Below are 25176 nucleotides of genomic sequence, written 5' to 3' on the forward strand. Positions count from 1 at the left end.
ATCGTGTGTGAGGCATCTGCTTCTTAGGGCCAAGTGATCATCATCTCCACTTGTCACTTTGAGCTCACAGACAGAAAGAAAAGTTTGCCGCGGGAGCCGCAGCTCTGGGAGGTGTGGGCTGGCCTGCATCCGGCTTGCTCAGAACCCAAGGAGGGCAGCCAGACTTTCGGAGAGTAGCTGCCTCGTTCCTCCTCTCCTGAGGCTGCCAAGTCAAGCCCAGCCCGAATCCAGGGGACCCTGGATGAAGGATGATGGGAATATGACATAGACCTCAAGGTTAATGTTGGCTAAAGATTACCTTGCACTATTGTAGATGCTCAATTAATATTGGTTGTATGAAAGTATGAATGAATGAACTACCCACCTAACATTGCTTCAGACATTCATGAATCATTGTTAAGTAAATGAAATCTGGCTATTCTTCACTAACACAGGTAGGTACAGAGGTGGTACCTACCAGGAAGCAGCTAGAATACATTTCAACGCCTGCAGTTTGGAGCGAATGAACTTGTGACTTTGTTTTCTGGGGCCATAGCACCTTAATTCAGGTGACAGGTCCCTCCCTGCCTGCAGACGTATTGACCACTCATTGTATATTGATTTTGGCGGCTCTGGAAAATGATGGCCTATTTCTTTAAGGCCAACCCCACCCCTCGGCCCTCTGTAGTGAATTATGCCTAGACTAGGCAGCCTATATTTTAAATTAGACCATTACAAGTTGATCCTCCAAATGTGGGATCATTACAGTGTTTTTAGGTAGCACAGCAACAGAATAGAAAGACGTAGCAGCACCTACAAGTCAGGTAGGACATGTATTACCCTAATTACTCCTCAGAAGGAGTCCATTATGCAGATGAGCAGGTAAACTCAGAGAGGGCAGTGATTAGCCTGAAGGCACACAGCTCAGAAGTGTCAGCGCTGGGATTCAAGCCCAGGGCTGACCATGGCTGTGCCACACCACCTTCTGAGGTCTCGGACATTCTCAGTGGGAGGATGCCCTTCCTGGAGGCAAAGGTAGAAAACTCAGGACTTCGCTTCCTGTCCCTCAATGGCAGCCTGTTAGGGACCAGCCGTGTTTGTGGTCCTAGGACAGCTGGCACGGGTCAGGAGTGGGTCAGTTTGTGGAAGGGTGGTAGCCTGGCCTCTGCTGCTGCCCTTGACCTTAGAGGCAGCCCAGACCTTCACTCCTGGACACCAGCCCAGGGGCTGGACCTCCAGGGACAGTCACTGAATTGGTTCCCAACACTCTGGTGGCAGCAATTGGCAAAAATACCTTTTTTTTTTATGTCTGTTGAGGCAGTATTTACAAAATAGGTATTTTTTCTCATTGTTTTTAAAATTACAGAGGTTATACAACTCATTGTAAAGATTTTTTTAGAAATATATAGAAAAGGTCTTTTCTCCTTTACTATAAAGAATATCAGTGTAACAATTGGGAAATTTGAATAAATTCTGTAAATTAGACAAAGCATTGTATCAATGTTAATTTTCTGGCTTTTATAAGAATATGGTGGTTCTGCAAAAGAATGCCCTTTCTTTTAGGAAAAAATATATAGAAGTATTAAGAGGTAAAGGAGTATCTTGTCTATAACTTACTCTCAATGTCTCCGAAAAATGTGCATATATATAACGGGTGTCCCAAAAATGTATGCACACTTTGAATAATTATTAATTCCAATGGGTTAAATCTGAAAAGAAAGAACCATCAATTGAGCCATCAGCTTTTAAGTGTATATACATTTTTTGGGATACCCTATATACTAGTATATACGAGACAGACTTGATAGCGCAAATGTATATAACGTTTATGCAATCTGGGTGAAGGATATGCAGGAATTCTTTGGACATTTTTTGAAATTTTTCTGTAATTCTGAAAGGAGAATTTTATGTACAAAACCATATATATGTGAAAACTAAAAACCCCTCTTGGCCAAAGCACGGTTCCATTGCACATCTGGAGAATTTAGTTTGAAAGCAGTCATCAGTTTTTAACAGTAACTATAGCTTATGTTAAATGACTCGAGTTTTTTAAAAGTGAAGTCACCTTCCTCCCTCCTGCCAACACCACAACCACACATACACACACACATACGTACACACACACACACACACACACACACACACACTTGGTAGCATATGCCCAGACATGACCCTCCTGGCTCGCTCTGTAGACAGCAGTAGACTACAGTGGATGCCATTTACAAGATCTTTGAGTCCAAACCACTCTTATGCAGATAAAGGCACTGAGACCTTGAAAACTAGACCTGCCTGAACTGGCCAGCTGCTCAGTGGCAGGGAGTTCAACCAGATAGTGTATTTAGACCCCTGTTCCTTCCACAAAAGGTTCAAAGTCATTAAGCAACGGGATTAGGACCCTTGACTTTCTGTTCTTGATCTAAACACCTTTTCGCTGTACTCCAACTCTCCTGGTTTGTGTGTTTATTTATAATATTTTACACAAAAGATAACTAAGAGTTTACTCATGATTTTTCAAAAGGATCCGCAAGGAAGTTTCCTTTAAATGGTAAATATTCCCATAGAACTTTCAAAAGGTAGGGGTGTGTGTGTGTGTGTGTGTGTGTGTGTGTGTGTGTGTGTGTATTTAAGTCAGTTTACTTGCAACTGTGCACAATGAGTCTTCCTTAAGGCTCCCATTTCACCCAGTAATCACAGGGGTTGGGTAAAAATGCCCATCAGATGGGCAGGCAAACTTGATTCAGTTCAACAAGCGTTTCTAGAGCTGTCACCACGGAGAACCGGGAGGTGAATTCGCAGGTATGCCTGACCGCAGGGAGCGCAGTGTCTAATAAGAGAGACTTGGGAAGGTGCGAAAAACCAATCCCAGTACCTGAGAACAGGAGCCGGGGTAGCGTTCAGTAGCTATGGGAACTCGGGGGAAACAACCTATTTTTCTGGTGCGGGTGGGGCTGTAATGGAAAAGAGAGCTTCAGTGTGAAGGTGAACTGGATCTTAATTTCAGGGCTACTCAATAAAGCAGGTTTTTCAATAAAATAAGCGAATTCAATCAAGTAATCGCTTCCAGAGGGTCCCACCAAAAATCAGTAAAGGGAACAGATGATTTCTAATTTTAAGCTTGTTCCATAGTTCTTTTGTTCTATTTCATAAGTATACCCTCCCCTCTTTCTCGATAGACAAATAGAGACAGACAAACATGTATACATATCTACACATACACATGTATACAGACATATAGATCACACACACAGTGTTTGTCTTTTAGAAAATCCTTTACTCTGTAAAGAAAGCCAAATGCTTTCCCTTATAGTTTTTCATTCTTTTATTTAATTTAATGCAGCTAGCTAGCATTTATTTTACTATGATTGTGGGGTAGGGACTGTACTAAGCCCTGCTTTGTGTACCTCCGTTTGTTACTCCCACCCTGTGAGATAGCCACTCTTATCATTCCCGTTTTACTAAAAAATAAAATAAAATAAAGAGGACCAGAGAGAGTAAGCAAGCTGCTGCAGGTCATCCATCAGGAAGAACCGAAGTCAGGATTCGAGCCCAGTTCTGCCTGGCTGCAAAGCCTGCACTTCGTTGCCCAGGGGCACTGCCTCCTTTGGTGGATGGGACATGAAGAAGGGGGGGCGTCTGAAACCCTGAGGGGATGTGTGACACCTGGGAAGGCAGCTGCAGTCACAGGTGGTGGCAGCTAACTTACTGAAGTTTGTGTCCTGAAATTAGGGTCCAGTAAAAGAAGGGGGTCCCACTGACCTAAGGACCAACCCCCTGTGGCTCCGTGTCCAGGCCACTCCCTGCACACCTGACATTCTCAGACTCCACTGAGCTTTCAGTGGCAGAGTAGCGGCTCGTGGATGCTGACTTCCTGCTTCTTTTTCATATCCTGTCATGATCCCAGCAACCCTGAAAGCCCAGCAGACATAAAGGAAAGCCCTTCTTATTAAGCTGGAAGATGAATAATTTCTTTAATTTTTTTTATTTTTATCGACTTTATTGGGGTGATATTGGTTAATAAAATTATATAGGTTTCAGGTTTACAGTAGTATAATACATCATCTGTAGATTGTATTGCATGTTCACCACCCAACGTCAAGTCTCCTTCCACCACCATTTGTCCCCCCTTTACCCATTTCTTTAACTTACTAGCATTGCCACACTACGATTGCTGGGGTTACTCTGGGTCACTCTCCAAGGCCCTTAAACTGTTCTTCCTCTGGGGTCTTTTTTACTACATTTCTTCCTCGCTGGGTCTTTTTAACATATCCCTTCCCCCAAAAGGCCTTAATTTGAAGGAAAGGCAGGGGGTCTATCTGAAGCAGCATTTTACATACAAATTAGTTTCCAATTTATAATAATCAGAGCTTCTGATCAACTGGTGATAATAAGTGTTTCCCCCTGCACTTGTCATGACATTAGCAAAATAAAGAATACACTTTAGGCTTAGAGCCTTACAGATAATAATAATGCTGAAAGCTCATTTTTATTTAGTATTTCCTGCCAAAATTATTCTAAAAGCTTCCCGTGGATTGGCTTGCTAAAGCCTCATAGCAATCCTGGGAAATAAATAATAATAGTGTTTCAACTATACAGATGAGGAAACTGAGGCAGAGAGAATTGGTACATTTACCAAGGATCAAAGCTGGGGTTTGAACCAAGACAGTGTCAACCCACAGTCTCTGCTCTTACATATCACACAACGCTCTTCCCCCTTCAGGCAAGTATTCCATGTCTATGAGCCAACATCAAAATGCTTGAGGAACAAGCGTCTAGGCCCACCTAAACATCGGAAACACTCAGGACTTCCTAGTTGTTTCTTTTCTTCTTAACCATGGTATATGATGGAAGCTTCCAGACTTCTCTCAGGAGTCCGTCCTCTAGTTTTCTTTTTATTCTAGAGATCAAGAGTTTCTTCTTAGGGTCCAAACCAGTGTTCCCCCTGCTTTATTTTAAGCCCATGTTGACTTTTTATTTCATCCACTATTGAGCTACATACAAATGAATCATCACCTTTCTTGCTAAAGAAAAGGGGGGGAATAACTTCAGACCCTCAAGTCACTCTGTGAAGTTTGTTTATAATTTAGATATGGAAACCTTCAGAGATCCAAAAATGTTATGTCTTATTTGACAGATGGAGAGACTGGCCCAAGGTCACTCCCGAGTCTTGTCTCGGGAGAGCAGTGAGATAGGAACAGAGCCAGGTCTCCTCAGCGAGGGAGCTTCACTTCCCTTCCATGCTGGTCTAGTAATCATGCCCTCTCCTGACCACCCAAACCCTCTGCAGTGTGTAGTGGCCACGCACAGAGAAATATTGTCAGAACAGTCCCTCCATTCGGGAATGCAGAGGGGAGCTTATTTCTAATCCTTTGCCCATTGGCCTAGTCTTATGCTAAGCGAAATAAGCCAGTCAGAGAAAGATAAGTATCACATGAACTCACTCATATGTGGAATCTAATGAACAAAATAAACTGATGATCAAAAATAGACCCAGAGACATAGAAGCATGGAACAGACTGTCGAACCTCAGAGGGAAGGCAGGGGAGGGTGGGTGACACGAGATCAACCAATGAACGTTTATGCATATATGCATAACCCATGGATATAGACAATGAGACTGGGCGGGGAGGGGGGGCTGGAAGAGGTCAATGTGTGTGTGGTGGGGGGGGGGGGGTGACTTATGTAATACTTTCAACAATAAAGATTGAAAAAAAAAGAAGTTTCCAGACCAACAAGGCCATCAAACTGACCATTGAAAAGTGAAAAGACCCTCAAAACAAAAATGTCTTTGATTCTTTTCGTGTCTGGTTTCAGTTGGTTTAGACATTCTCAAGAAGGTAGGAGATTCATCTTATTTTGTTTTTCAAGTTCAGAATCCATTGGAAGGAACCACAAATGACCTTTATAAAACTAGCTTCCTCAGAAGTGTGGGAGGCACTGGTGATTTAAAAATCTTCTGCTGATATAGGTAGTCCTGAGGCTCCTCTGATTACAGTGATAAAGGGTGCTGGGTGTGGGCAACTGATTGTTCCCTATAAGCGGTTCCAAAGATGGGACAGTGATGGTGCACCACTGACACCTCCAGAGCAGTGTGGTTTCCTCAGGGTCCTTAGGCCCCTCCCTCTCACGCACGGACGGAGTCGCTCCCAATATTAGGTCAGCCTGAGATCAAGTCCCCATTTTCTACTGAGTTATTTTATTTCCTTTCGACTGATTTTTATTTACTGTTACTTTTTTTTTTTTTAATTTATAAAAACGTTGGAGTACACTGGACTGGTTTGTGGCTGGAAAGAATAATTACAGGCTGCAAGAATTAAACATGCTGCCAAATTGATATCACTCTCCCTGCCCTGTTGATGTTTTTTTTTACATCCCAGTTACATTCAGGGTCGTTGCAAGCTTTGCATGTACTGAGCAGACTCCAGCTCTTATTATCTTTGATCAGCAAAGGGCAGTCACGGAAGTTTGAGAAAGCATTATGCCAGTATCTCAGATGCCCTGGGGTCTGGGTTTATAGCTTTGTTATTTAATACCCGAATGTTTTAAGCTGTGACTTAAAGAGGAACTTGCCATGAGTTTAATCTTAATATGTTTTGTTTAAATCCTGGCATATCATTAAACAGAAATGGAGAGCCAGCTCGTGTGTACAGATGTCGCTGACTTGACATCAATCCCTGTTTTCCAGGGCCCTGGTCATTGAAAAACAGCAGCATAGACAGTGGCGAAGCAGAGGTCGGTCGGCGCGTGACCCAAGAAGTCCCACCAGGCGTGTTTTGGAGATCACAGATTCACATCAGCCAGCCCCAGTTCCTCAAGTTCAACATCTCCCTCGGGAAAGACGCTCTCTTCGGTGTTTACATAAGAAGGGGACTTCCACCATCTCATGCCCAGGTATGACCATGCTTGATCTGACCATGAGTTGTCGTTTTAAAAATACACACACACTTTACACCATCTAGGGTGGCTGTCATTAAAGGACGAACAATAACAAGTGTTGGCAGGGATATGGAGACGTTGGAACGTTGGTACCTTGCTACATTGGTACGTTGCTATTGAGAATTTGAAATGGTGCAGCCGCTGTGCAAAAGAGTTTGACAGTTCTTCAAAAAGTTACACATAGAATTACCATATGACCCAGTAATTCTACTTCTGGGTATGTACCCACAGAGAATTGAAAACATCATTTCTCATAAAAATATACACACGAATGTCATAGCAGCATTATTCAGTATAGCCCTGAAGTGGAAACCACCCAAATGTCCATGACTGACAAATGGATAAACAAAATGCAACATATCCGTACAGTGAAATATTATTCAAATATAAAAAGGAATGAAATGTCGTTACAGCTAGGACATGGATGAACCTTGAAAGCATCATGATAAGTGAAAGAAGCTACATACACAGGGCCATATATTCTATGATTCCAGTTATATTGTCCAGAATAGGTAAGTCCACAGAGGCAGAAAGGAGACTAGTGATTGCCAGGGGCAGGAGAGGGTAGAATTGGACTGACAGCTAGTAGGTATGGCGTCTCTTTGGGGAGCGATGTAAACACTCTGAAATTATATTGTGATTGTTGCACAGCATGGCAAATATTCTAAAAACTATCAAACTGTAAAATGGTGAGATTTATGTTATGTGAATTATATCTCAAAAAACAGTAACATCCCTACCTGATGAAGTCAGCTTTGCTAGACCTGGGGGTGAATCCTTGGGTACTTAATGTTCAGGCGTTCTGGTTATTAGATTAATTTGTTAAAATTTCACTAGGAGACATCCCACTGTCTAAGAAAAGAGTGGCAAAATTCAGCAGCTGTTTCTCTGAGACTTCCCTGTTCTTCCCTGAACCGAGCTCCTTGGGAAGCCTTGGGCACCATGAAAGTGGCCTTTTTCCCAGTGCTGGGAACCAAGAGATTGGATTACTTGATGGATGTCATTGTTCCTCCTCTCATCCCTCCTTTAATTTGTCCCGGTAGGGATTGTACTGTACACACCAACTGGGATAAATTAACACCCAACTAGCTTGGTTTTCTCTTCCAATAAGAATTGTATATCCAGAGGAAACCCACGTTGGGGTTTCCCACCTCATTTGCTTTCAGCCAGCGAGTCCATAAGGAAGTACATTAGGGAAATATTCCAGGAGTATTCCATCCAGTCAGAGATGACTTTAAAATGTGTTAGAAAGTTATTCATCTAGAAAAGTCAATTGGAAGAATTGAAAGCTTTAAACCCATTAGCAAAAATAAAGCAAGAGGGCACTATTTCTTCGTATTTAGTTCATGGCAGGCATTGCTAATCGATGACTGCACGTTTTCCTCACTGAACTCAGTACAGGTCCCTCCAACAGGATCCCTAAGGCAGCCACTAATGATTGACCAGTGTTGACTCTTAAGATGAAACTTATTTGCAGTCCCATCTTTACAGCCTGAAATGATCGATGTAAGGGACTATGTCCTTTTTGAGCAGGGAGGGCCATGCTGTAGGGACCAGTGTGGAAAGTGGTTGTCAATTGAACAACCATCCATCCACACAGAAAAGTATTTACTGGTCTAGGCACTGATTACCCAGAGATGAGTTAATGTAGCCCTGGCCAAGCAGAATTCCTGATACCAAAAGCACAACTCTTTTTCCAAGAGCTTCTCATCCAGAGGAAGAGGAATTCGGCTGAGAGGAGTCCCAGAGGCATTTCTGTGACTTCCGGCCAGGCGCATGGCAGAGAGCTGCTCTGGGAAGTTCTGCAAATTGTGAGGTGGTCTCCTTGACCTTCAGGTGCCATTGCTCCTATTGCAGCATAATGAAGGATTTGCAGTGGTGAAATCTGCCTTTTTGGCATTATTCAAGCAAGGGTGAGCATGCCTCTGGGTACAGCTGAGCATAGCTTTCCTCTCAGCCAGTTGGATGCAGGGAGCTTGCTGGGAAAAATTGCTTCTTCCCAACATTGTTTCCAGAACCATTATCCCCCTTCCTTCACATCCTCTGAGCAACTGGAAAGCCGGCGATCCGGGAAATCGGGTAGGTAACTCTCTGGGACTGAGTGATAGTGGGCAGCAGGCAAACAGACTCTCCCCGGTTTCCCTGCTGTGCTGGCAGTCAAGACTCAAACCCTCAGCGACAGTGTCTTTTCTGCTTTTGTGGCTACACCACACTGTCCATCTCCTGCCAACCCAGTGATAGTTCCAGTGATCATCCTCTCAAAATAGCTCCACTCCCGGGACAGGCCCGTCACATTTCAGGGGAAGAGAAATGAATAGGCATGGGCTGATGTGCTTGAAGGGTTTCAGTCCAGCTGCCAATTTGGAAGTTTAGTGTGCGTTGGAGGGTCAAGTAAGCGAGACACAGTGCAGATGCTTAGAAATGAACAAGACAGGTACAATATAGGGGCGCTTCTTTTAAAAAGGAAAGGAAGGGGAAATATGACTCCCTACACATTCTCACACCCGTTCACTGTCATTACATGCATTCACGTCCTTTTGATGGGCTCCATTTCCTCCAGGAGACGGTGCTTAGCTCCTTGCAGGGGTAGGTGACTAACTCATTATAGAATTTCTCATTTCTATTGGCATATCCTATCAAGGAACATAAGTTCTATGGGGATTGGCAGTCTAGCCAAGGTGACTCTTATGAGCTGGAAAGAGAGAAAGATGTGGGGGGGAAGAATATGAAATTCTATTGGCTGTGTTGCATGTAATGGCTATGCTTAAATTTTATTGAGTATTAATAAAATAAGAAACCTTGTAGGCTCTGACCAAGAGCCTACAAGGTTTAGTATCCATGTCCAAGGATATTAAGTACAGAGAGAATCCTTTCTTACCTGCTGAAATTGCCCAAGAATCAGAGTCTGTCCCAGTTGGCTTTTGGAAAGTGGCGAGAAGCAGTGCTAGAGAGGCAATGTGGCAGAGGGGAGAAAGTCCTGGAGTGAAGGGAGAACTGAGAATGGAGGCCCGGCTACGTGTTAACCAGGTGACCTTGGACATGTCCCTTAACCTCTTTTAGCCTCAGATTTCTTCTCTACCTGTGTGACCAGCCTCACACTGTTGTAATCACACAACAATAATAAAGGTAGGATGAGAAAACGTTTGGTAAACTAAAACACAATATAACGATATCATATGCAAGATATCACTGTACTAAGAAATTCTGTGTGGCCCTAGCAAATCCTAATAGACATAGGCAATTGTGTAAACATAGCTATTTAAAATAAAATTAATTTTCTAGTTTTATTCCTTCTTATTAAAGAACAAACTGTTTTCATTCAAGAAAAAAATTAAAAACAAAAGGAAGAATATGAAAATATAATTTGAAGCAGTCCCTTTTTGCTAAATATTTTGATAGAATTTTTGATATAATGAAACATATTTTCAGGGGGGGAAAATACCTCAGAATTGGAGTGGCTTAAAATGACAGGTTGTTTCTTGTCTATTCAGAATATCAATGGTTCCCAACCAGGGGCACTTTCACCCCACCCTGGCGACATTTGGCAGTGTCTGGGGCTACGGTGGGTTGTCACCCTGGGAAGAGGTGGGTGGGTGGGTAGAGGCTGGGGATGCCGCTAAACACGCACAGGACAGCTCTTCACAACAAAGAATTATTTGCCCCCGAAAGTCAAACGTGCTGGGGTTAGGAAACCCTACGTCACATGCTCATCTTGGGTGGCACTGGACTTTGCTCAGTGTCAACCTCATTCAAGGACATAAACCTATGGAACCTCCACTACCAGACACAGGACTAATTCTCAGCAGGAAAAAAAAGAGAGAGAGAGAGAGAGCAGGTGGTGAATTGCCTACCAACCCCTAAGAATGCTGCTTAGGGGTGACACGGATCATTTAAGCCCCTCTCATATGGACCAAAGCAAGTCGTCCTAACTTCAGTGGGGCAGGAAGTAGAATCCTGTGGTGTCCCTGACTGGAGGAACACCACATATGTCCATGAAAAGCCCTGGTCACTTACAATGAAATGTGGGGATGCCCGTCCACCTGGCTAGTCTTTGTGAGCCCCCTTCATTCTTTTCCCGAAAGAAACCCTTAAGGGTCTTACATGAATGGTCGGATTGCCCTTCTGAAAGTCCCCGCCACCAGCAGTGAGGAAGTACCCCTTTGATTTACTTGATCCGGTGCATAAACGGGGTATTATCATTGTTTACTCTGTGTCAGGTTGAAAGGTAGATGTTATGTTGTCTTTTAAATGCAGCCTTTTGATAGCCTGCATTGCTTTGGTTAAGACCTAGACCCCAAAAATAGAGAGTTGACCTAAGCCAGTCAGAACCTACCGGCTAGAATTCCTTATGGGAGTGGTGTGTGTAAGGAAGCCTGGCACATCTGGCCAGATCTTCGCAATCCTACAAACAGTGTCGGAGTTGCTCAGCCCAGTTCTAGAGAGGAAACGTCAGACTTTCAAAAGGAATCAGAACCTGACCCAGCAAGAGTGTGAGGCACCCAGTAAGCCTCAGAGGCCGCGGCTGCGCGTCAGGATCCGGTGGTTAAGGCAGCGAGCAAGCCATCTGGCAGTTCCTCCCTGATTGCGGCGGGTGTGCCCAGCCAAGCGCAGTCCTCTGTGCGAACAAGTCAATAATCGGCAAATTAGGTTCATGATTAGCCCCAGACAACAAGACGTCGTTCCCGCTTGGGAGCCCTGCCGAGACTTCGCCTTCTCCACAGTCCTGTTTAGCAAATATTACCAATGCCTAGTTCATCTCTCCTGCGGATGGAGCCAGGAGCCCGGTGGCTTCAGAGGCCTTCCAGCTGCAGGGGGCTGATTGGAGGGTGGGACTGGGGATTGAACGGCAGGAGCACGGAAGGCAACCGCTGTTGACCCGAGCGCTTTCCGCTGGGATGCGCACTCTTCCAGATGCATCCGTGGGCTAGGAGGCAAAACTAGCCACACAGTAAAAAATGACAGCAGGGAGCTATTTAAGAGACCACAAATTGCCCCATGATCACACCCAATCAATGCAAATATGGCAGCTCAGGCATGTGTGGACGAAGATCAAACATTCCCTTTTGTCCTCCTCGGGGGGTTGATGAATTCCCCTCAATGGCCCTTTTTAAACGTGAAGTTGTAGATGGCGATGAGTGGTGTCAGCTTTGGCCACCTCGGGGTATCCCTCTCCCGTTTGGAAACTTATTTGACAAGGAACTCTCTTTTTCCTTGTTCCTGTCTTGCTTGCCCAAGGAAGTAAATTGCACATGGTTTCCATTAGAGGCGGCACTACTAACCGGGTCCCTGGGACAGAGTCGCCCCAGTTCCTGAGCGTCCTGGTTCTGTCACTGCGCCACCCTCTTTGCACCCTCCCCGTGCCCGTTCACCAGTCAGATGGGCTGTCCCTGGACCTCATCCTTCCGGGGGCTGTGGGCTGTGAGCCTGCTGTGGAGGGAACACCCGGCTGCACTGGCAGCTCCCAGAGCAATTGCATTTCCCTTTGAAGGAGGCATGTTTGACAGGCAGGTTACCTCCCTTTCCAAAACCTTGCGCTGTGGAGAAAGAGTTTGTGAAACCAAGAGGACCTTGGATGCTTCTGTGTTGGACCGAACATGCTTTCGGAAAGCTCTTTCTCAGGAGACCCCGTCTGATTACCTGGTGGCATCTGCACAGGAAGCGAAGCTGCCGCTCCAGTGGGTGGGTATCCGCCCGGGCAGCACCACGCAGAGCTAAGGAGGAATCTCAGGGGAGGCTCGAGTCTTTCGAGAGAACCGGTCTTGACTGTGGATGCTTTTCCAGAGGGTCATGCTCTGGGAGAAAGACAGAAACGAAAAAGCAGAAATAAGTCAGAGGGGGCAGCACCCAATCGCCTTGTAGACTGAGCAGAGTCTCAGAGGCACTGTAGTTCAGCAGTTTGCAAAATTTCTGGGCAAAGACCTTTATCTTCTAATGAAATCTTATATAGAACCCCAAGTGGATAAAGTGAAAGCTGTACTAGTATAGTTTACAGTCCAAACCCGTATTTGTTACTGTAATGTTAATCTCTGTATATGTATGTTCATTATATATGAGAGAGAGAGAGAGAGAGAGAGAGAGAGAGAGAGAGAGAGAGAGAGAGAGACTAAACTCCTAGGGTGGTCACCTCTAGGAATAGGTGAGGAGAACAGGACTGAGAATTAGGTTTGAAAAGTACTTGTTTTATTTGTAATAAAACATTAAAGTTAAGGTGAGTTCCCTTCCCATCTCCCACAACTGGGCTCACAAAGACTGAAAGTAAATGTGACAAAATGTTCAGGTTTATTCATTTGAGTGGTTGAAATATGGGTATTTTCTACCAGAGTCTTTGCACTTTTCTTCATTTTAGTAATTGCTGTCTCTTTAAGAAAAGCAAATCTGTGACAAGCTTGAGTCTGTTTAGAGTAAAACAAGCGTTGAGAGACTATAGAGGATGACGTGATCTCTATATTCATTTCATTTATGCGCTTCGTGTTGTTTGCACAGTTTTGAGAAAAATCACAATGAATGTCTGCAAGTAGTTGCAAACAGCACAGTGTTTTCCTTAATTGTCTTTTGTAAAGACTCTGGCTACTCTTCAATTAAGTCGGTCCACACTCTTGAAAGAAGGTGGGTAGGAAACGATTGAGGATTAAATCACTTAAAGTATCTAACAACTACTTTCTTACCTTAGATACACAATCAGAGAAGTTGCACCCCCAAACTTTTCTAAAATTAGCTTTGAAACTCTTTATTTTTAAAAATTGTCATTATGGGAGATGACACATGTTCATTGAAAATTGCATTCCTGACTTAACGTCCTGGCATGACCTTGTACCCCTGCCCTGCCTGGCACTTGGTTGAACAGGATTCTCCAGAGCAGGTGCTTATACAACTCTGAGCAGATACACATCCGCCAGCATTCATCATCTGATCACTTATAGATCACCTCCAGTCAGAGGTCCCTCCCCATGTGACACTAGCCATGGTGATCACGGGCAGCATTGCTGGAGGGCTCCGATGTGCCGAGGACTGTTGTCACACGAATAACCTTAGCTGATCCTCACAACAGCCCTGGGAGGGAGGCAGCCCCATTTGACACAGGAAAGAACTGAGACAGTTTAGGGGCACAGAGCTGGTATGTAGTGGACACGGCAGTCAGGTGTGTCCTTTGTCTCCTCTCTGTGGGCGGGGTTCCCAGGAGCGTCCCCAGTGTTGCGTGGACATGGTCACTGATGAAGTACAATGGCAACTCGGGCCCCCAATGGGAATTGCAGTCCCGTGTAAGTGATGCTGGAGGTCTGGAGTCTCCTTTAAGGGGCCAGGGGGAGCCTGGGTGAATGTGAGTCTGGCCAAGAAAGCTCCGTTAAATACTGCAATGGAGGGAAGGAACCGAGGTGACAGGAGGCACCTCCAAGAGGGAGATTGTGATCAGGTAAAGAGCAGTCGTGGGAAGTTTGAGGAAAGCATCCAGTATGCTTACAGACGGACTTCTGAGTGTGTTGGGCCAGTCAAGCCGAAGGGATGCGGTATTGTTCTCAGGTCGTTCATCGATTCTGAGATGCGTGTGAGTGCACGTGAGACTGGTCTTCTGACATCTCTGAAAACAGGATGTGTTTTGCAATCGATGAAGCTGAGAGACAATGAAATGTTGGGTGTCAAATTTCTGTGAGTGTATGAAAACTCAGTGTTTGCTCTGACAATTGGAGTGTAGTTGCAGATATAGCCTGAATTTTCCTAAATATGAGATTTTTTTAAAGTTTCATAATTAGTTCTATTTTTTGAGATAGAAAAGTCCTCATCAATCATTTTCTCATTGGTTGAAAAAAACATTCATTTTAAGTGGCCTTTTTACTAATTTCAAATATCCTCAGATGACTAGATGTTATTGTATATACCAAGTCAGTGTAGAAATTTAAATATATTTTTAAATATATATTTTATATATATATACACAAAATGAGACAAAGTTTAAATAAACATTCTGTGGAGTGCCTGTGCTGCTCTTCAGATACAAACAAGCTTGGACATAAGAGTGTGGACCAGTCCAGACTGCCTGGCCTCGAATTTCAACCTCCAGTACCTCCAAGCTGTGTGACCTTGGACAAGTCAGGCAGCCTCTCTGGGCCTCAGTTACCTCAGCTGTAAAATGGGGATAACACTATTATACATTCACAGCATTGCAGTAAGATGTAAATGAGGTCATCTGTATAAAGCACTCAGAACCGTGCTGGCATGCAGAAATAATATTATTATTAGCATGTTTTTCAAAGCATCCATAATGCGAGCCCCACAAGCCCTCAAACAAAACAAAACAAAACAAATTTCAATTGTGTTTTTTAAGGTAACTTTTATTTGTGTTTTTCTTATAAAAGCAATATATGGTGATGAGAGAAAAAATAGAAAGCATTAACATTTTTAGTATATTTTCCAGTTTTCTGTTCACATATTGTAATCATTTTTATAAATATAGGATCATAGCATGGATACTGTTTTTATCCTGCTTAATAATAGGGAGGGAACATCTTTCTAAATCTGAGTATTCTTCCAGGAACTCAGTTTAAATGCCTCAAAAATACTTCATTGTATAGATTTAAAATTTTTTTAACCAACTCTTATCAAGACTGTAATCATTCTACAGTAAACATCCTTGCAGGTATACTTTCATCTATTTTTAAATAATTTCCTTATGATGAATTCTTAAGAATAGAATTGCTAGCTCAAAGGAGTTACAATATGTCAAGCCTTTATATCAATAATAATACCCATAAGAATAGCTCACAGTGAGCATGCTTACCATGAGCTGGGCCAGACTCACCATGACCTTCAGAGGGGGGTACTCCTCTTATCCTCATCCTGGGGATGAGAGAGCAGAGACTGAGGGAGTTGACATAACTTGCCCAAGGTCACACTGTTGTCTGATGAAAGGTCAGGCCAGGCTTTGGGAGAAACCGACCGGCGCCTGGGATCTGTCCCTCTGTAGTCCTCGGGAAATCATTTATTGACTGGACACATTCCCCATTTGTTCCCTGTCCTCGGGGATACATTTGATTCATGTTCACAACCAGCCCACAATAAGACCCTCCTATTGACCTTGGGAGGGCGAGGAGCCAAACGTGACCTTTTGGATAAGCCATTGGCTAAAGACAAAGATGAGAATAAGCAGTAAATAAGAAATCACATCGGCGAGGCACTGGGAGGTCAGACCTCCATTCTTCTGGCCTCGTAGTAGAGCTTCGGTGCATCTTGGAATAGCCTTGAGATGTTCACCAGGATCTCTACACTGTTTCTCACTTGGTCTTCAGAGCAATACCTTCCCCTCTTCTCCTGGGTTGGATCAAAAGGTAGCGTGATGAGGGCCTGGCCTTGTGGGAAAATGAAATATAAAATCAGTCCATGCATGCACGCAACAAATATTCACTGAAGAAGGATGCTCTGCCTTTGAGGAGATGCAGACCTGGTGAGTGAAGTGAGGATGGCAGCAGTATCGTTGGGCCGTGAGATGCAGTATTGGGAGGAAGATAAGAGCTATTTCTCAAATAAGCCTGGGCTAAATTTGAATCTTATCTGTGCTACGTTGTATGTCTGTGATGAGTCTCTGCATTCAGTTTTGCCATCCGTAAAATAAGGACCACAGCCCATCAGGTTGTTGTGAGAATAAATGAGATAATGCCCAGCAAATAGAAAGCACCCTATGGAGATCAGTCAATCAATCTGACTGGTTCACAGCCCTTACAGCTCACTCACAGGTAACCTAGCAACCTGCGGTCTCTGCGGGGAGAGCGGCAAGGCCTCGGGTTGAAACCAGTGGTGATAGGAAGACTGACTTTCAGCTGGTCCCCCTGAAGGCTCTAATCCAGATCAAGAAGGTCGGGGGCTTCCGACTCAGCCCAGTGATTCCTGTCTCCTCTCCAGCCTTTTATAAATGTGGGAGGTGGCAGGGGATTGGGGACCTCTGCTGGGGCACCATGCACAGTGCATCCAGCCAGGCCCAGCCCCATCACAGCTCTCGTGGGATGGAGAAGGTGGACAGCACGCAACCTGCTAGCTGTGCGCAGTTGTACATTTCTTGGAGCCAGTGCATGTATCACTTACAGAGGTTGTTCCTGTCCGGGGCACAATTAACGCATCACTTGTTAGCTATTACTGTTACTAAAGAGTTGGGTACAGGAGGTTTAAGAGCATAAAAATAGGTCACCGGGCCTAACTTGTGCGGATTTTAGGACTGTTTCCTGCGGGAGGTGTTACCCAAATGCCACCACTGGCCAACTCCTGACATATGTCATCTCACTTCATCCTCCCGGAAACGCTACTCTTATCCCCATTTCTCTGGAAAGAACAATGGCCGCTAGAGTCGTTAAGCAGCATAGCCGTGCCATGGACCGCAGTTGGTGGCCATGCGAGAACTTGAACTTGGATTCAACCCCGGCCTGCCTCAGCTTCCTCATATGCAAAGTGGGGATAATGATGCATATTCAGTGGGGCTATTGTAATCATTAGAGAAGGGAGCACACGTGAATCACTTAGAACAGTGCCCTGGGCTTATTAAATGTTACCTCATTGTGTCATCTGAGCAACTAATAAGCAAAAGTATAGGAAAACTGCTCAGTATTTACTGAAATCTCCTAAAAGCATTTCCTAAAGAGGTCATGTCCTCTCAGTAGTTGTATCAACAAAACTCCGCTATAATGGTATAGACTTCTCTTTGGGTGTTATTTCCTTTGGGCCTAAATGTTTTTCATTCACCCAAGAAGAGGGATATGGACTGTAACTTAGGAGATAAGTGACTTTTTTTGGAGAGGGATGATATTTTGCTGAAAACAGGAAAAGGAGAAATGATAGAGGTATTTAGAACGGGTGACCAGGGATGTCTTTTCTGAGGTCGTGATGTTTAGGCAGGTCAGGAATGACAAGAAGCAGGCCGCTGTGTGAAGATGGGGAGGAAGAGCAGGCCAGGCAAGAGGCATTAGCTTGTGCAAAGGCTCTGAGGCCGATGGGCTTTGCATGTTCTAGGAAGAGAGGGACGAGCAGTGTGGCTGGAACACCAGGAGGGGTTAGGAGGTTGACAAAAGGAACAGCCAACACCCAGCCATCCAGACCTTTCCTGGCATCCTTTTTTGTCTACTTCACTGGGGTGTCTCCCTGTCCTCAGGTGCCCCATCTGCTTCTGCTAAAGTCTGACCCTCACACTTCTGAGCTCTGCCTTCCTCCCCCGTCTCTGCTCAGAGGCGTCTGAGGACACCTCACACCAGGCCAGCTGCCAGAGATGCTGGCAGCTACAGCTGGGTTCTTGGAAAACTTGAGTGAGTCCAAGTTCAAGTCCTCACTTGGCCACCAACCATGGTCAATGGCACTGGCTGTGCTGCTTAACATCTCTACAGCCACTGTTCTCTCCAGAGAGAGGGGATGAGAATAGCATTTCTGGAAAGATGAAGTGAGATAACATATGTCAGCATTTGCCATTATACCTGACACATAGCAGGTGCCCAGAAAAGAATAATAATATTTTCTTGCTTTTGATGATTACTTTTTCCACTGCTGCAAGAGGTCATGTGATGAAAGAATCAAGAATTCCACCGTGGCCTGCCTGGTGTTGCTCAGTGGTTGAGCGTGGGCCTATGAACCAGGAGGTCACAGTTCGATTCCTGGTCAGGGCACATGCCGGGTTGCAGGCTCAGTCCCCAGTAGGCGACGTGCAGGAGGCAGCTGATTGATGTTTCTCTCTCATCAGTGTTTCTATCTCTCCATCCATTTCCCTTCCTCTCTCTAAAATAGATTTTTTTTAAAAAATATATTTTTTTAAAAAGAGAATCCCACCATGTAGCTGTCTTCTTTGCTCCTTATTTGAAGGCGCTGTGTTTGGATCCTCTCTGTCTTCGTCTACTTGATGCTTGTCTGTGGAGCCTGACACATGAGTTGTCACAATCCACAAACACGGGTACTGGGTCCTGTCAGCTTAGGGGCCTGTCCTCGTGGCTGGTAGAGAAGTGGCCCTGGCAGTGCCTGAAGCTGGGCCAGTCGGCATCGCATGAAGTGACTCGTAGGTAGAACTGAGAGTCGAGTCCTGAAAAAGATAGATGAGCCCTAACCGGTTTGGCTCAGTGGATAGAGCGTCAGCCTGCGGACTCAAGGTTCCCAGGTTCGATTCCGGTCAAGGGCATGTACCTTGGTTGCGGGCACATCCCCAGTAGGGAGTGTGCAAGAGGCAGCTGAATCAATGTTTCTCTCTCATCAATGTTTCTAACTCTCTATCCCTCTCCTTTCCTCTCTGTAAAAAATCAATAAAATATATTAAAAAAAAAAAAAAAAGATAGGCGGGGCCAAACTAAGGGAAGCCAGCCCCCACATGTCTCTGCCCTGTCATCCTTCCATGCTTCCCTTAACACTCAGCCTCTTTGGAGGAGAGACAGAAATCGTGCTGAGCTTTAATGAGGAATAAGCCGGGCGCACTTTGCCACGGGCCTGGCTGGAGGCAGAAGGAAGTTCGTGGTCGGCACTGGATGCGAACACAGACTCCATGGCAGGGGTCCTCAAACTTTTTAAACAGGGGGCCAGTTCACTGTCCCTCAGACCGTTGGAGGGCCGGACTATAGTTTAAAAAAAACTATGAACAAATTCCTATGCACACTGCACATATCTTATTTTGAAGTAAAAAAACAAAACGGCAAAAACACCCGCATGCGGCCCGCGGGCCGTAGTTTGAGGACGCCTGCTCCATGGCAATGTGGCTTCAAGCAGCTCTCGCTCACACACGCTGCTTCCCTGCAAACCTACCCACAGCCGAGCGTGCCCTGCCATCTGAGGTAGAATCCACATCCAACATCCGTGGGAAATGTCAGCATTTATTGCTTCTCCCATCCCCGTTGACCCACAGCAGCAGATGGTCCAGATAGCAGTGGAGTTATTTTTCCCCTCTCCCGGGGTCCTGGGCGCAGGAATAACATCTTCCTGAAGGGCATGAGTCTGCCCTTGACCTTGCCCTCATTGGCAGGTGTGTATCGGAGTGGCTTCCAGGAACATGTCTGCTGCACACGGCCTGCCTGTGGCTCCTTCACTTCTGGGACGGTGACAGGCCCACGCCGCGGTCCAACCTCCTCTGCTCTCTTCCAGCTCCTCTGGAAACCACTCAGTTATCTTAATTACCATTCCTCCTCGGTCTCTGCCCAGAAGGAGCGGTGGGAGGGAGGGGGTTATAATTGGATCAAATATTTGCTGTGGTTTATTTCTCTGCCTCTCAAGCACTCATAAAAGTTGCATTTTCATGTCACTTTTGGGTATGACTGATGACTCAAAGGCACAGCCCTCACATTGCATGCCAACGAAGGCCAAGGAAAACGAGAGAACTTTGGGGGAATGGGGTGTTTCTTTGGGGTTCTGTGCTTTAGTGCCAAGTCGAGAGAGACAAGCTGCCTTGGGAGACAGACCTCCTCCCGCAGCCAGCCCGTGTGCACATACCCCCCTTACTGGGATTTGATCACGTGCCCCTAATCCTCGTTCAGGGCTTCTGCGCTTCTATTAGGCAGGATGTGTTATGGAGCAACCTTCTTAGTCAACCAAGCACAGCCCGGTCCCCTGAGCATCCCGTATCCAGGACTGAGCCTGATGGGGCTCTGAAGCAAAGGTGACAGATGTCCCTGGTACTAAGCCCGAGCGATCAATCCCTAGTGCAGGGACATAGAGAAGGAACTCTGGCCAGGACCCTGAGCTTTTGGAAAATGGCCTCCTTTGAGTGTCTGCCAGGCCGCCAAGCAAGCTGGCCAGGCCGCTGTCTAGGCATCCAGGCGAGCTGAGGCTCCCCTGGACCAGATGGCCTCTGCGCTAACCAGCTTCTCACTGCGCTCCTGCTCCCCCGCCCTGGAAGGTGCTCTCTGTGTTTGGCCAAGCTGGTCCTCCTTGTGTTTCTAGCCTCCAGCCCTTCCCCAGGTTACAGCAGCTGTGACTAATGCTACGTGATGCTGGTTGGTACGTGTTAACCTACGAATAGAGTAACTATAGATTCCAAACCAGAGCACTTTCTAGAGTGAAAGAAGGAACAGGAGGTGTGAACTGGGATGGTCCTGGGCGAACTGGGCAAACTAGACTACCCACACATAATAGGTTGGAGCTTGACCAACAGAGGATGCTGCCATTCCTTCCTGGGAGTTCTCTTGCCACCCCGTAAGAAATGGATTCGATGCTGGGGCTGATTACAATCTCGGGGAGTGAACTGGGAAGGAAGAGAAGCATGAGGTCAGTATCCGGGAAGGCTCTGCTGAAATAACAAATAAACTTCAACATCCCAGTGGCTTAATTTAATAAGTGTTCCTTGCTCGCTTGTGTTACAATTTCAGGCTCTCCTCCAATTGTTGATTCTAGGGTCCAGGCCCCTCCTGTCTTGTGGCGCCCACATCTTGGGCTTTAAGAGTGCTCTGTAGGGGACCGACTGCATGGGATGTTGAACTGAGCACATCCCACAGCTCACGTCCCATTAACTGGAGCACCATCACATGCTTCCATGTGGTGGCAAGGAGGCTGGAAAGGAGCAGACCTGATACGGACAAGGACCGGCAATCGCTGCCACAGTGGTCACTACGGAACAGAGTCAAAGGAGGAAGGGAAGGAAGACAAGGGGAAAAGCCAAGAGAGCCCAAAGGAAGAAAGCCTCCATTGTCCATCGTCCTACTGGGACCTGGAAAAGTGAGGTCGTAACAGCCTTAGGAAGTCACCTCTCAAATTGCGATGATACATATGAATACACACACACCTTGGGCCATGGTGTCCCACCATAGGCATGTTCTGCACTGGGTGGTGCATGATCCCGGCTTGCTGACTGTAACACTACCCTTTTCTCTCTCAAGAAAGCCCATGAGAAATTAGAAAATTAAAGAACAAGTCTTTCTTATTGAATACAATCCAACTTAGTTTCTTTTCAGTGGCATTTGTTGACAAATTCAGAGTTTTATTTGTTTGATATCTAACAAATATTTATTAATCAGACTCCACTAAAGATCCATTAGATACAGCAGTGAATTATATTCATGATAGCAGAAACTTGTAAGGCATGCTTAGCTGTGGTTTGATGTAGACACTATTATTAGCCCCATATTGAAGGTAAGGAGACTGAGGCGCAGAGAATTTAAATGGCTTGGGCCCGTGTCACAGAAGTCACTGGCAGAGCTCGGATTCTAACCCAGGCAGACTAGCTCCGAAGCCCCCACTCTTAACTAGGTACCATGCAGATCCAATCCCCGCCCTCCTGGAGTTTGCATTCTTCTGAGTAGACTGACAGTAGACATAAAAACGAAGTATATCAGTTTCAAGGGTGATAAAGTGCTTTGAAAACAATTAAGCACAATTAAAGGACACAGGCTAGGGATGCAGCAGCCACCGTATCATCACAGCCCATGCTCTGTGCAAGAGCCACCGGCTCGTGGATCTTTCCATAAATGAAAACTGCCCTCCATGCTTCTGTGGCGGGATGCTGAGGGGCCAGCCAGAATAAATGTCCTCCCTCTCCTCTGACAAATGCCTCTTCCCGGGGTAATTGGATTGGTGGGACAGCGAGCACTGCCACGAGCCCTAAGCCATTTCTGTGCCCCTTGGCCGGTCAAGAGATGACGGATGCCCAAATTAATAATGAGCAATGACCCACACACGTAATCACCTTCCCCCAACGTTTCCTCACGGGGGTGATATCCTGGCCCCCAGATGAAGTATATTCTTCTCATCTCGGCGCCGAGGCACTTACGCTCATTCCTCTGGCTGACAGCAATTTGTGGGCATAGGTCCTGGTAGTTGGACATTGACGAGGTTGCTAAGGAACAAATGTTTTGGTTACAAAGGCCTCCAAAAGCAGCATCACTTTGTCATATCACTTCACATCATTTATTTTGTCCCTTAAAGACAGCCATGACCAATGGGATATGGGTCTGAGGGAAGCTAAATATACTTGCTTCCTGAGAAACGGGGGAAATTTCCACTCCCCAAGCAATGACTATCCAACCCCCCAGGTGTAAAAAACGAGGATCATGAGCTTCTCTTCTATTATTGTGATTTGCAAGTAAGTGACTCATAATCACGAGGTACTTAATTAAATGGTTATTATTGCCCCGGCACTGCCCTAAGCATTACCTCATGTCATCCTTATAGCAACCCACAAAGGTGGGTGTTCGTGTTCCCTCGCAAGCAAACCAGGAAGAAGGTAAAAGTAGGTTTGCCCAACTTCAAACGGTAGCGGATGGCAGAGTCAGAATTCAAACCCAGGTTTGCCTGATGGCAACACCTTTGTACTTAGGATTATAGGCTCTTTTATTTTCAGCGATCACATTTCAGATGAGAAAGCCAGCAATTCTGATGATGGGGAAGTCACATTAGGAGGTGCCTGGAGTTTCGTTCTATGAAGTTTGTAGAAGGGGTTCCAGTTGATGTCTGTAACCTACAAAAACCCTTTTCATGGAGGGGAAGTGGGGAGACGGAGCTTCATCCCACCGTGGTGGTTTTTATCTGCTAAAGATCTACAGTTTGAATGTCTTCTGAGAGTCACCGTGCAAATGACTTTTTGGTTGCAGCGGTTTTGAAAGTGTTCACAAGATTAGTCCATTTCTACCCGGGTCTCACCGATTTTCTTGTCAACAAGAAAGAAACCCTGATGTCCTCTTTGCCTTTTCTTTCATCCTCTCTGCCCAGCCCACGCTCAAACACTGTCGTCTCTTCCTTAGAAATGTTCCTTCCAAGTTGTCCCCTCTTCCCAAGCATTATCCTATTCAAGACCCATGTCACCGGTTTCTGTTATTCCTTCCCAACTGGTCTCCCTGATTCATCTCATTCTCCCTCTAGAACATCTCATATCCTGTCTCTCCGTGCGAATGCTTCAAAACATTCCTTTTATTGCATCAGTCACTGCTCAAGGGCCTTCAGTGGCTCCCACTTGCCCACCACAGGGTTTCACTGTTCTCTATGACCGGCCTCTCCTGAGTCACACTTGCTGCCCCCTCCCCCCATCCTGATAGCCTTTGCTGACCACTCCCTCTCTCACTGATGACTTCCAGTTCTGATCCTGGTTTCCACTAAAACAGAGCTTTCTATTTCATTGCTGGGTTTTCCAAGGCCAGGCACTGTGAGGGCATGGACATTGCAGCTAAACAATTCTAGGTTCAAATTTTTGCTTGGCCACTCAGTTGCTGTGAGACTTCTAACAAGTTGCATGGCTTCTCTGAACCTCCGTTTTCTTGTCTGTAAGAGAAGATTGAAATAGCATCTATATTATAGGGTTTTTTCAAGAATGGAATTAGATAATGATGAGAGATTCTAACATGTATTTTGTGTTTGCTCTGGGCCAGGCACTGTTCTAATTATCTTTTTCCACCCAACCTGTGTTGTTCAGTAGTTGAGCATTAACCTATGAACCAGGAGGTAATGGTTTGATTCCGGTCAGGGAGCATGCCCAGGTTGCGGGCTCAATCCCCAGCAGGGGGCGTACAGGAGGCAGCCAATCAATGATTCTCTCTCATAATTGATGTTCCGATCTCTCTCTCCCTTTTCCCTCCTCTCTCTGAAATCAATAAAAACATATTTATTATTTTCTTCCTCACAACAATCCTATAATGTCAGTTCTATGATTTTCCCAGGTTTGCAGATGGAGAAAGAGCTGGAGGAAAGGGAGGGGGTGGGGAAAAAATGATAAAAATGAAGAAGAAATCAAAACATTGGGTTTTAAAGCTTTGGGGATTTTAAAACTTGTAGAAAAGAGATTGTGACCGTTAGTAATACAACTATTAGCACTAACTATAAGCATAGTAAACGGCAACTGTTACCACAACATTTGTGACTCTCATTTTACTGGAGGAGCTCATAGTTCAATGTACTGGGAAGTATGTCTCAGGTAACTGATGGGGTGGAAGGGGAAGAGGTCATGGGATTGGGTCTGCACCGAGTGTCACATGTATCACTCTCTTCTTCTCCTAGTATGACTTCATGGAGCGCCTGGACGGGAAGGAGAAGTGGAGTGTGGTCGAGTCGCCCAGGGAACGCCGGAGCATACAGACCCTGGTTCAAAACGAGGCCGTGTTTGTGCAGTACCTGGACGTGGGCCTGTGGCACCTGGCCTTCTACAATGATGGCAAAGACAAAGAGATGGTTTCCTTCAACACTGTCATCTTAGGTAGGTCAGGCCTCTCCGAGGTGATGTGCCACGGAGGGGAGGAGGGCAAGTTCTGAGCTTCTCTGTAGAGGACTCATCTCCCAAGGTGGTTCCTGCTGAGTGGAGGACCAAAGCAGAATCCTTGATGTCAGCCTCAGACTATCACCCAC

General features: G+C 45.6%; 1 protein-coding gene across 6 annotated transcripts in view; it reads left to right on the plus strand.

Moving 5' to 3' along the window:
- Positions 1-25176, plus strand: part of TENM2 (teneurin transmembrane protein 2) — a gene marked incomplete at both ends in the record, with an annotated part of 890113 nt that overhangs the window by 707838 nt on the left and 157099 nt on the right. For all 6 annotated transcript variants that reach the window (XM_079771922.1, XM_079771923.1, XM_079771924.1 and 3 more), the window contains 2 exons: positions 6662-6867; positions 24832-25027. In XM_079771922.1, the coding sequence (XP_079628048.1) occupies positions 6662-6867; positions 24832-25027 (402 nt within the window). The remainder of the gene's footprint in view (positions 1-6661; positions 6868-24831; positions 25028-25176) is intronic.

Source organism: Cnephaeus nilssonii, assembly GCF_951640355.1.
Source record: "Cnephaeus nilssonii genome assembly, chromosome: 5".
Classification (NCBI taxonomy): domain Eukaryota; kingdom Metazoa; phylum Chordata; class Mammalia; order Chiroptera; family Vespertilionidae; genus Cnephaeus; species Cnephaeus nilssonii.